This window comes from Miscanthus floridulus, chromosome 14 (genome assembly GCF_019320115.1).
Source record: "Miscanthus floridulus cultivar M001 chromosome 14, ASM1932011v1, whole genome shotgun sequence".
Taxonomy (NCBI): domain Eukaryota; kingdom Viridiplantae; phylum Streptophyta; class Magnoliopsida; order Poales; family Poaceae; genus Miscanthus; species Miscanthus floridulus.
The window spans coordinates 49,992,953-50,003,030 of NC_089593.1; the positions used below are offsets into that span (position 1 = coordinate 49,992,953).

Consider the following 10,078-nt stretch of genomic DNA (forward strand, 5'->3'; position numbering starts at 1 on the left):
TAGTATGCAAGATCATAATAAGAACATGTTCTAGTATGAACATTGTCATAAGAACAATGAACTAGTAAGATCAAAGTAGCATGAACATGATGAACATGTCAAGAACAAGAATATTCCATTGGTAATTGAAGAGTGTTACAAGATGAACAAGCTTCTACTAGAGAGCTAGACTCACCAAGAACACCTCTTGATCTACTTGAGTTTGCTAAGACTAATTCTCCACTAAGGACATGGAAACTAAGGTTACAAGTGTGGGATTTGTAGCTCTGAATTGTGGTGTCGAATAAAGGGGGGTTCCATGTGCTTTTATAGGTGGAATTGACCCCCTAAGGCGGTATGCCGAAGATCACGTCGAGAGGAGATCCCGGGGGGTTGTTCCAACCACCCTTGAGGCTACTACTTTGCTATCTCTCAACTCATCTGAAACCCCTAGCTAGCGTGGAGTGTTGGTAAAGCTCTAAATGGATGCTTTCCTTTGACAAGATTGAATTTTTCTTTTTAGTTGCTAACCGGTTGTTCTTCCTTTGTGCTATTGTTTCTGGTTAGCTTGCTTTATTTTGAAGGCTCCAAGTGTCTTCCTATTTTATACTTGGTAGTGAATTTTAGCAAATCATGCCAAATGATAAACAAAAAGCTCCTTTGCTAAGACATAAAATATTCTAAGGTCATCTGCCCATGATCCCAAACAAAAGGGGCCAGGCGCACAAATCTGCCTCCTGTTTGATCGATTTAATTAACGCGAAGTAGGAGCACTCTAATGATAACTCAAAAAACAAATACTCCTGAAACAGACTAGTGACTGATAAATGGGCCCAGGAGAAACCAGCTTCGGACATTTGGCCCATCCAAACAGGACAGCGGACACCACGACAAACCGAACCCTACAAATCTCACTCACCACCCGCCGCCACTCGGTCACACTTCAGTTGGTTCTCACACTCCTCAATCGGGACCGAGAGCTAAAACCTAGCCCGCGCCGGCCATGTCCAGCCGTGCGCCGTTCTCCAACCTGGACCCCGCGACGGCGGCCGACACGCGGCGCCGGCGCTACGACCAGCACGAGCAGGACGGGGACATGGATCATCTCCTGTCGTACATCCACAGCTGCGTCCCCGATCCGCCTGTCTCCACCGCCGCCCGCCTCGTCGCCCGCCGCACTGGCCCCTCCGACGGCGTCGACCGCATCAGCAGCCTCTCCGACACGCTCCTCCGCGACATCGTCTCCCGCCTCCCCTTCAAGGACGCCGCGCGCACCGCCGTGCTCGCCACGCGCTGGCGCGGGCTCTGGCTCGCCACGCCGCTCGTCGTCGCCGACGCCCACCTCCTGAACCACTGGCCCCCGACGCCCGCCGACGCGACGCCCGTCACCGCCGCCGTGTCGCACGCCCTCGCCACGCACCCGGGGCCCTTCCGCTGCGTCCACCTCGTCTCCACCCGCATGGACGCGTACCAGCCCCAGCTCAAGCGCTGGCTCCTTCTGCTCGCCGCCAAGGGCGTCCAGGAGCTCGTCCTCGTCAACCGCCCGTGCCCGCGGGAGGTGCCCCTCCCCGACACGCTCTTCCGGATCGCCACCCTCACCCGCCTCTACATCGGCGTCTGGAAGTTCCCAGGCGCGGCCCACCTCCAAGGCGCCTCCTTCCCCAACCTACGCGAACTCGGCATCTTCAGCGTCGTCGTGGAGGACGGGGACATCGACTCTGTCGTCGCCAGGAGCCCCGTACTGGAGATCCTCAACATCCAAGGGACCATTAAGGGGTTGCGTATCGTCGGCCAGAGCCTTCGGTGCGTGCAGATCTGCGCTTCCGTGGTGGAGAACATCGCCGTGGTGCACACCCCTTGTCTCGAGCGGCTCATCCTGTGGGACGTACGGGGATCTCCCAACCATGCCAGTGGCTTGTGCACCAGGATCAAGATTGGAAAAGCCCCCAAGCTGCGCATTTTGGGATATCTGGAGCCAGGAAAACACGTGCTAGAGATCGGAGGCACCACCATCATGGTAATTCTACTGCCTCCTATATCATTATTCCATTTTGTTCACATAGCAACCATGTCATGCGGAATGCAATCTTTGATAGTTCTTGTGGAACTTTGTGCATCACAGGCTGGCATTAAACCAAGCGCAAGCACAATGCTCACGACGGTCAAGGTCCTGAGCATCAAATCATGTTTTGGATCCAATGACACCAAGATGGTGCCTGACTTGCTCAAATGTTTTCCTAACGTTGAGGCTCTTCACATTATTGTAATACTCTCATGATGCACACTGTACTTTTGTTGTCAATAACTTCTCAAAATAAGAGGAATATAAAACAAGTTGGTATGCATGTGTACATGATCAGTAATAGGGCATGTTTTGTTCTGTAAACTGATATGTGTTACAGTGAAAATCTCTGAAAATAGCATTTTTTATACTTTAGTGAGCTTAATGATTTAAGGCACAGTTACTACATGTGATTGCTTCTGGTAAAACGCTTTATTTTGCATGGCTAAATGGCCTAAATTAAACAAGAGCTATAACTGCAAATTACAGTCTGGAGAATGCATCCTAGTATTTTTGTTTTACCCTTTTGCTATATAATTTGTAGACAGGCTATAGTCCCCTATGTTTTTCTTCCTTACAAAATCTTCTAGCATAACTTGCTTAGCATATCTGTTCTATGATTTATTGATTTGCTACTTTATGAACCATCACTTGCTTAGCATATCTGTTTTATAATTTATTGATTTGCAACATTTGCAGTCTGTAAAATGTAATGAACCTGCTGACAAGCTCAACATCAAGTTCTGGCAAGAGGCTGGTCCCATTGTATGTGTGCTCCTGCGCATCAAGGTGATGACAATCCGTGAGTTCCGAGGGGAGCAACATGAGCTTGCCTTCCTCCAGTATTTCTACGAGAATGCACGGGTGCTGAAGTATGCATTAATCGCGGCAGCCAATGCAAGGGTCACTGGAATATCAGACAAACAGATGTTTTCCATTCTGCAGAATATGAATGATGCAAGATGGGCTAGTAAATTTGGACTGGCTATCATAGGGAGCAATGGTCCTGAAGGAGGTAGACCCTGGATGTTTGAACGAGGATCAAATTTTTCTGATGACGACCCTTTTGCACCAGTTAAATTTATTGAACATGGTCAGTATTTCTTTCCTTCATGACTTCATGTCTGTCTAGATTTTATTCATGTTAATGTGTTTCTTAATTGTGTATTATCACATGGTTGCTATTTTTCATATTGTCGATTATGTAAGATACACACTTTGACTCATTCAAGTTGGTCATAAAAACTAGCACATCACTGTTTACATTTTCTTGGAGGGTCTATGTAGTAGTACCAAAATGATGGTACTGTATTAATCGCATCATTTCAGGCACTTAGCAATTGTCAAAATAAGTCTTTCTGTGTTCTTCCATTATGCAATGTGAATCTTCACGTGCAGCTATATATAAAACTTGGCTGAATAATTTAGGCATGCATTCTGGTGATGAAGCATCTTTCAACTGCATGAACATTGGACATCCTTGACCAACTGTGAGTTAAACACCAAGCATTGACATTGCTTAGGTCTTATATGTAGGAGCCTTTGCATCCAATTGTGTATCATATACTACATGTGGGTTGTGGACATTCAGAATTTTAGGGGTTCCATGTTTCTCAATTTTGATTTCCACAAAGCTAAGTTGCAGTGAAGTATTGAACTATATTGATTTGTTCCTGTATGCCCTTATCTTCATGTTGTACTGTTTCCTTGGTATTCACACACCGTGTAAATTAGTTATGCAGCATACCATTTTAGTTCATGTTTTGTACATCAGTACATACATTGGGTGGTTGTAGATTGTACAAATTGACCATCACAGATTTGAGAGCTCTGGAAGCTAAACTCCTAGTGACACTCTTAGCAGACTATCACATTTCATACAACACAGTTGGGATATGTATACCATACCACAATGATGCTACTAGCTGAATTTTTACATTTAGCTGACAACTAAATCATAACATATACTTCAAGTAGCGGGGCTCACTTAATGGCAAATTTTACAAATGGCTAAGAGGTCAAGGGTGAAGGGAATATATAGCCTCACTTTGTATTATGGTTTAGTTCTTATTGCTGTGTTGCTAATCAGGTTGCCTTTTGTCGTTGCTTTCTTGTGACCATAGGCCCTGCCTCTGCGCCAAGACAGAACAAGACTGCTTGCAGTGGCACACGTTGCATCTGAGATCTTCAACCTAAGAAGCATGCAAGTGTTCTGGTTCTGTAATGAGTAACGACACTTGAAGATTCCCTCCCGTTCTTAGTTCTGCCAGCATGGTTAGCTTGAGTGTTGCAGTTAGCGGTACCATTTTGATGCAAGTGACCACCTTTCTGTGGTAAATGCTTTTAGACTGGGTATTACAGACCACTGAATCTGCATTTCATGTGGTTTCGTTAGCTCGCTGTACCCTCAGACAATGGTGTTGCATTGCATAGTTTCTGCTAAACATATGCGGCTTTGATGCTAATTATAATTAGTGATCACTAAGCTAATTCACGTTTTGCGTACTGTATAATCTCCTGTCGACTTGCATGAAATGTTTGTTCCACCAAGTAGTTCGAGAGCACCAACTTTCAGTAACAAAATTCGAAGGTGAGCCAAGTTCTCTGCATGAACTGTAATGTTGAAGAGCTGCATTTGAAATGTTTCCGTAGTCGCTGGATTGAATCGTTGGCCTGGTTCAGTTGTCGAGGATCTGAGATGAGCAGGAAGCAGCAGATTTTTAGGCTTAGGTTTGCTGAATTGAACGAGGATTAAGATGCTTCCACGTCTCCTGTGTTCGCTATAAGTGATAGTTTTGAAGAGTACATCAATCGTTGATTAGTGTCATGTTCGCTTGATAAGACATGGCTGAAATTATTATTGGCTGATTTGTTGTGAAAGAAAAATATTGTTTGTTGGTTGAAAAAGTAGGACTTATAAGCCAAGTGAACATAGACTGTATCATGAGCTTGTTGATAAATCTTGCTAAAATTGGCAGCGATTTTTGTTATAGATCTCCCCGACCATTCTAAATTTTCTACAGCACCATGTCATTGTTCGTAGACCATCTGAAAATTGTAATCGACACACAGAAAAAGTGCCCCAGTTCTTATGGTAAGTGCTCAAAATGACTCAGGCTTGCATGTCCACGAATTAAGATTCATTCGTATCACCCACGGACAAGTATTTAGGATAGATTCGTAGCTACCCAGTGAATTCGTAATTCTACCACAGCCCGAGTTGGACGCACGATGGTTCAACTCGCGTTCATCCTGCATCCTCCCTAGTCACACATTGGCCAGTTTTGCCCAGAGCCCCAGACCACCACAAATTGATGCAGACACGAAGAACTTCACTCGATGAGTCAAGTGAAAACATATAGCTGGTATATACTCACAAGCAGATAGAATAGCCATGGTGCATCTGTACCACAAACTGAGAACATTCAAACACACGCCGGGACGCCATCGTAGCACTAGCAGGACACAGGTAACGCACAGGCAGAGCTATATACACGACGGGTGCCAAACGCCCAAGTCTCACGAGCGGTGGCTCATCACTTGCTGCCGGCAGTGGCCACGCCGACGCCGTGCTGGGACTGGGAGCGCTGGGAGACGGCCTCGACGAGATTGTGCACGGCCTTGTCGTAGCTGACGAAGCCCATGAACCAGAAGTCGTGGGAGTCCACGGTGACGATGTGGACGTACTTCTCCGGCGGGTTCTCCTTCATCGTCACCGGCTCCACCGTCGCGACCTTGCCAAGAGGGATCATAACCTGCACCACAAAGCAAAGCGTCAGTTTACTGTGGCCACCCGCTCATCTCCTGATCACGTGTCCATGCGATCGAAAAGGCCGGCCTGCCGTGAAACGAGGATGACCATACCTTGTAGTAGCTCCAGGCGGTCTGGCTAGACGGCGCGGTGAAGGAGAGCGGGCGGTCGCTGCAGAAGGCGACGTTCATGTTGGTCAGGTAGAGCGTGCCGGCGACAGGGCCGGTGGCCGTGGACAGGTAGCAAGCGAACGTCTTCTTCAGGTGCTCCTCGGGGCTGGAGGAGAAGGTCTGCTTGTACAGCTTGTCGAAGCCGCCCTCCGACATGGCCTTCGCGCCGAGGCTTAGCTTCCCCATCGCCGCGTCAGACATGGATGGCGCAGTCTTCACTGGAACATGTATAAACATACGTCAAATTTACGCCGCAGCAAGCCTGGGTCAGCAATTTGAAGGTTACAACTATCATAGTATCTTCTTGGCTATTTGCCGTTGCAAACAATGGGCTTCGCAAAATTACCATATGAAAGATTGACTTTGGAAAATTACCAGTCTAAACATATGTACCTTGATTTTGTTGCCATATTCCCTATTTAGTTGCTTTGTTAATATCTTTTGGGAATCCCTTTCACGCAAAAAGACATTATTGCCCTTAATTGACGTGAAGAGATGAGATCGAGACTGTTCGCATCGTATAAAACCGCTCGCAAACGAAGAACCACCGCTCGCGTGCCCTAGATGTACGCGATGTAGGGCGGCCGCGCTCGCCGCCACCACACAACCATCCATGCTCAGCGCCGTCACCCGCGCTTGGCACGACCACTGTGGCCGTCGGCATGACCATGGAGGAACTCGGAGCGACCTCGGCGGCCGTCGGCATGACCACGGTGGAACTAGAAGTGACCTCGCCGCCCCTCGTCGCGGCCCCGACAGCAGGCGCGCGCTCAGCTACGCGCTCAGTAGGCTAGATGCAGCCCCAACGTCCCGCGCCCTTCCAGGTCCGAGTCCGTCCCTCATGGTGGACGCGCCCCCACTGACTGGCGTCGACACGGCTTCGCTGGCACCTACGCTTGATGGAGACCTACGCTTGATGGAGACTCTGTGCCCTCGACGTGCACGGCCTTCGAGGTGTGGTGATGTAGCCTTTTCGCTTTTTTGTTTCTATTTTTTCAATTTTTTTTGTTTAGACCGTAAACTGCAAACGATATTTGGTTTAGGTTTTATATGGAGGTCGATGATCCTATACCACAAGTTGACTGGGACAACTTGCAGATAGTAGTCACACGATGAGGAAGGAAGAATTGAACTTATGAGTGAAAATCAAATATCTGTGCTTTTAGGGGTTAGAGATGAGAGTGCACATGTGGCTGCACCAAATGATCAAGCAATGGATATGCAGTGTCGGTAATGATAATTATGAGATTGATGAACAAGAGGAGAAATATTGCAGATAGACTGCTAGTTGGGAGGATATTTTCCAGGTGTTATGGTTCAACTAAAGGCCAACACTAGAGGATTGGGGCACTTGAAAGTTGTGTCAGTTGCTAATTGGAGTGCAGAGATTTAGGACCATAGTAAGAATATTGTTGAAAGGCATATTGTCAAGTTGCATCAAAGGACTTGTACTTGTCTTGAATGGCAGCACATTGGTATGCTATGTCAACATGTATTGGCCTTTGTAACCTCACAACGGGGAGTGGACCTTGAACAATTTGTGCATGACTACTACTCAGTAGATAGATTCAAGGCTGCTTATGGTAGAGATTGAGCCAATGACAGGTAGATCACAATAGCACATGTGCAGCTGCCATTTGTTGTTGGCCTAGAGGAAGTGGAAGACAAAGAAAACTTACGATGATAAAACGATGTCTCAAAGGTGGACACAAGAAGAGAGGTAGGAAAGATGATGAGGGTATTAGTAGTGCTACCAATGTAGGTGACAATGCCACTAATGCAGGTGATACTGCTCCAACCAACGCGGCAAGAGATGCGGTGAAAAAGGTCGCAGGCAAGCTAGTTTCAAGTGCCCACTCAATGGAACAAAGAAAAAAAAGTAAACCTTTGTTTTTACATTCAATCCTTTAATTATAATGTCATTATAAAATTTAATTTCCTTTTTCTTGTAGAAGGAGGCAGACTAGAAAGAATGACACAGAGGCTAAGCCAAGTGAGGTTAGCACCCCACAGAGACCAACTAGAGAGCAAATACTACGAGATAGTCGAGGAAGGGTGACTAGAAGGTAAAAAAATAGTCACACAAATAACCTATGTCATTTTGTGTGTAGCCGTCTTGCTTTCTTGCTGGGAGAGGGCGGTTCAACACAATCTATGGCCACTGCTCCAGAAAGAATGCCTACTACAGCTGCACCAAAGAAGTTGACGCCAAAGAGAAGGCTACACATTGGAGGAACTCGTTTAGACTTAAATTATAGATTTGCGAGATGACACTCAATTTATGCATGTGTGAGATGAACTCATTTATACTCGGCTTATGGATTCGGATGTGAACTCATTTTATTTTCAATTTATGAATTTATGTGATAGACGTATGCGTGCATGTATTCTAATTATATTGTCCACCTGATTGTTTTTTTTTTCAAAAACTGGCCAAATGCATGCACAGTAGCACTGAAGCATGCAGGCCATTTGATTCGGATATCAGCTGATCTGATCCGCCCGACATCTCCCAGGGCAGAAATGTCTTTTAACGTGGAGGCCAATCCAAAAAAAAGAAACAAAGGAGCTAAATAAGGATTATGGCAAAAAAACAAAGTATATATGTTTAGGCCGGTAATTTTATAAAGTCAATCTTTTAGATGGCAATTTTACGAAAATAATGGCAAATAGCCAATTTTCTCCGTCTATTATAGTAGATGGAAATGAGCGCTGTCATCACCGATCACTGAAAGTTGTGCTCTGTGGGTTATCATGTTGGCAGTAAACAAGGGCACAATGGCGAAGACATCACCGTGGAACCTCTACAGCTTGGTACGATTGGGACACTATGTAATCCTAACATTAATGAACTAATTCCCTCATCATAAAATAAATTATCAAATGGCCTCTGATATCAACTCCTGACCTCAGTATGGTGTTTTACTCAGCTTGGGTGTGTCAGTTATGACCTCATCATCACAGCTATGTTGAAACTACCACTACAGTCAAGTACCACTTCCCCAACATTTAAGTACCCTAGAACTACTTTTTAAGGTGGAGTAGATGAGGAAGCATAGATTGAAGCACTAAAATTTCAAAATCAGCAAGCATAAATTAGATGGCAGATTACATTCTAGGCAGGATCCTAATTGGATTGGAAGTGTGTACTCCTTAAAAATAAAAAAGCTTGGTAGCCTTAATATTTTTAGCACCGTAGAAAATGATAGTATTGTATGGTTAAATCAATCTAGTTATAACAGACATGGTAGTAATAATCAACTAAAACGCTTAAATTACTACATGGTCATTTGCTGAATTTCAAGGTCTATCCATGAGTTTCTGCTAATATTTGCGTAAGTTACTACAGCAGGTAAAGAATCATCTATATAATATCTATATATTTAAATAATAATTCTAAATTACAATCTTAGAATCATTTAATGTCTGTTGACTGAGGAAAATACAGCGTTTAATAGTGTTCGGTAGAACAACAAATAAAGATTTCAGCAAAACAGAGCCTCCTCTGTCCCTAGAAGCAGAGCACTGTCTACTGTGATCAGGCGATGAGCAAAACAGAGCATCCTCTGCTTCTGCTCCAACTAAAACCAAACTGTGCTACCGAAGCAAGGATCTGACTGAACTTACGATTGAACCAGATATTGGAGGCCAGCTCCTCGGCCTTGCGGCTCCAGGTGTTGAAGAAGTCGAGGATGTGCTCCATGGGGCTGTCCCCCTTGCCCCTCTGCTGCTGCGGCGGCGCCGCCACGGGCTCCCCCATGATGACGTACGGTGGCAGCTCCTGGTCCCCGCGCGCCGCCGTCCACCGCGCCGCCTCCTGGTTCTCCGGATGCGCCCCGGGGGCCGCCGGCGGGCCCATCTGCCGCGTGCCCCACCGCGCCGACTCCGCGGGAGGCGCAGAAGCCGCGGGCTGCGGCGCGCCGGCCGGTGGCGCGGCCGTGGTGGCGGGGTCGTGCTTGCCGTCCTTGCCCTCCATGGATGATGCTGATGATGACGTCGCCGGCCGGGAGCTTATTGGGGTAGGTGGTGGAACGATGTAGATGGACCTCGGTGGGAGTGGAAAGCGCGAGGCGAGACGACTGAAGAGTGCTGATCGCTGATGGCGAGACGGCGGCG

At 46.6% G+C, this 10,078-nt stretch overlaps 2 protein-coding genes across 2 annotated transcripts; one reads left to right on the forward strand and one right to left on the reverse strand.

Annotated features, from left to right (window-relative positions):
- Nucleotides 1–316: 316 nt before the first annotated feature.
- LOC136504918 (putative FBD-associated F-box protein At5g56700) lies at nucleotides 317–5,182 on the forward strand. The gene is made up of 4 exons (XM_066499971.1): nucleotides 317–1,996; nucleotides 2,102–2,242; nucleotides 2,741–3,134; nucleotides 4,165–5,182. The coding sequence occupies exons 1-4, from the start codon at nucleotides 983–985 to the stop codon at nucleotides 4,221–4,223; spliced, it is 1,608 nt and encodes a 535-aa protein (XP_066356068.1). The 5' UTR covers nucleotides 317–982; the 3' UTR covers nucleotides 4,224–5,182.
- Nucleotides 5,183–5,385: 203 nt separating this feature from the next.
- Nucleotides 5,386–10,078, reverse strand: LOC136504919 (GEM-like protein 5). Its single transcript, XM_066499972.1, has 3 exons — nucleotides 9,590–10,078; nucleotides 5,906–6,180; nucleotides 5,386–5,796 (listed from the first exon to the last, which is right to left on the reverse strand). The coding sequence occupies exons 1-3, from the start codon at nucleotides 9,936–9,938 to the stop codon at nucleotides 5,578–5,580; spliced, it is 843 nt and encodes a 280-aa protein (XP_066356069.1). The 5' UTR covers nucleotides 9,939–10,078; the 3' UTR covers nucleotides 5,386–5,577.

What these genes read in the sequence shown, in the direction of transcription:
- LOC136504918 (XM_066499971.1), top strand. Translation starts at nt 983, where the DNA reads ATGTCCAGCCGTGCGCCGTTCTCCAACCTGGACCCCGCGACGGCGGCC. An exon ending in TCGGAGGCACCACCATCATG is followed by an intron (nt 1,997 to 2,101) that starts GTAATTCTACTG and finishes TGTGCATCACAG; the next exon opens with GCTGGCATTAAACCAAGCGC. An exon ending in AGTTAAATTTATTGAACATG is followed by an intron (nt 3,135 to 4,164) that starts GTCAGTATTTCT and finishes TTGTGACCATAG; the next exon opens with GCCCTGCCTCTGCGCCAAGA.
- LOC136504919 (XM_066499972.1), bottom strand. Translation starts at nt 9,938, where the DNA reads ATGGAGGGCAAGGACGGCAAGCACGACCCCGCCACCACGGCCGCGCCA. An exon ending in CTCCAATATCTGGTTCAATC is followed by an intron (nt 6,181 to 9,589) that starts GTAAGTTCAGTC and finishes TACATGTTCCAG; the next exon opens with TGAAGACTGCGCCATCCATG. An exon ending in CCGCCTGGAGCTACTACAAG is followed by an intron (nt 5,797 to 5,905) that starts GTATGGTCATCC and finishes TTTGTGGTGCAG; the next exon opens with GTTATGATCCCTCTTGGCAA.